Source organism: Aplysia californica, unplaced genomic scaffold, assembly GCF_000002075.1.
Source record: "Aplysia californica isolate F4 #8 unplaced genomic scaffold, AplCal3.0 scaffold01001, whole genome shotgun sequence".
Lineage (NCBI taxonomy): Eukaryota > Metazoa > Mollusca > Gastropoda > Aplysiida > Aplysiidae > Aplysia > Aplysia californica.
In genome coordinates, this window is record NW_004798271.1 from 226,508 (window position 1) to 228,035 (window position 1,528).

A 1,528-nucleotide genomic window follows, 5' to 3' on the forward strand; every position below is an offset into this window, starting at 1 on the left:
TGTCATTGTTGTTGTTGTGTGTGTCGTAGCCTATCCGTTCAAAATGTTTGGAGCTCCGAAGAACATGCTCTTCGCCAGGGCCACTGCCTCTCTTGGGTAGCGGGTGAGACAGTCCAACCTCCCGAAATCCTCCCCAAAGATATGCCACCACCGGATTGTTGTTGTTGTTATTGTGTTGTTAAATAGTCTCACAAGGCACATTTTCTATCTTTTGATTTGTCATTTGTACTTAATGATAATTCTGCACTGTACAGAGCTTCTAGGAATAAGGCGCTATAATAATATAGTCTCACATCAGTTTTTGTTGCTTTCAGAACAGCGACCAGAAGGTAACAAGAGTCTGTTTACAAAACCTCGTACAATACCACAACGTTAGGACGATCTGGGATATCCAATAACCATGTGATACATGACCTTCCCCTTTCTCTACCACCACCCTCTTTTCCACCCTAAGAAAAATCTGCTATTTACCTATCCATCCATGCCACCCCCACCCCCTTTACTCCCCTGTATACCTGCAAAGCTCAGTGACCAAATAGTAGGAGTTGTCTGTCTCCATAACCTCATACAGCGCCACCACGTTGGGATATTCTGGGATATCTCGAGATCTCAACAACCCCGTAGTATCCCTTTTCTTCCTCCTCCATCTCCCCACCCCAATTTATCTACATGTATTCATCCCCCAACCCCCACATGTATTCATCCCCCAACCCCCACATGTATTCATCCCCCAACCCCCACCCCCATTGACCAGTGACTAGACAGTGAGAAGTGACGTCATATAACGCCACCATGTTAGGATGCACTGAGGCACCCACAGACCACGTTATAAAACACTCCCTACCCACCCCCCTCCCCACCCCCACTTTCCTCCTCCTCAACCACAACCCCCCTCCTAAAAAAAATTAATTTACTGTGTCCTGATTGTGGTGCCCATATTTGTAGGTTACGTAAAAATGTATTGAAATGGTGCAAAATGCTATGTTTTCTAGAAAAACGAATCAAGAAAACGGGGAATTGTTTAGTCGGTGATGATGATGATGATGATGATGATGATGATGATGATGATGAAGATGATGATGATGATGATGATGATGATGAACATGATGATGATGATGATGATGATGATGTATATACCTGCATAGCTCAGTGACCAGATAGTAGGAGTTGTCAGTCTCCATGACCTCATACAGCGCCACCACGTTAGGGTGACGCACCAGCTGTAGCAGACGTCCCTCTCTGCGCAGGTTTTTGCGCACGTAGTTGTCGGTCTTGGCGCGCTTCTTGTCGATGACCTTGACCGCGACCTGCCGATGGAACAGCACATGGTATGTCATCCAGAGTCTGTCTGTCTGTCTGTATTAAATTTTTAAAAATATAGATCTAAGTGTTTTTACGTCCCCATCTGCCCAATTTAGATTATTAAAAAGGTGGGCTTTCTACACAGCCTGTCAGGACCACCCGAGCTGAGAAGGATACAACGTCTCAGAAGAAAGACCGAGATACTCGATAGAAATTTCACCCCCCC

At 45.4% G+C, this 1,528-nt stretch overlaps 1 protein-coding gene across 1 annotated transcript in view; it reads right to left on the bottom strand.

The window, feature by feature from the left end:
• Positions 1 to 1,307, bottom strand: part of LOC101851085 (serine/threonine-protein kinase MARK2) — a gene marked incomplete at its 5' end in the record, with an annotated part of 16,576 nt that extends 15,269 nt beyond the window's left edge. Inside the window, 1 exon segment of the mRNA XM_013089630.2 lies at positions 1,138 to 1,307. Coding sequence (XP_012945084.1) covers positions 1,138 to 1,307 — 170 coding nt within the window.
• Between the last annotated feature and the right edge of the window lie 221 nt (positions 1,308 to 1,528).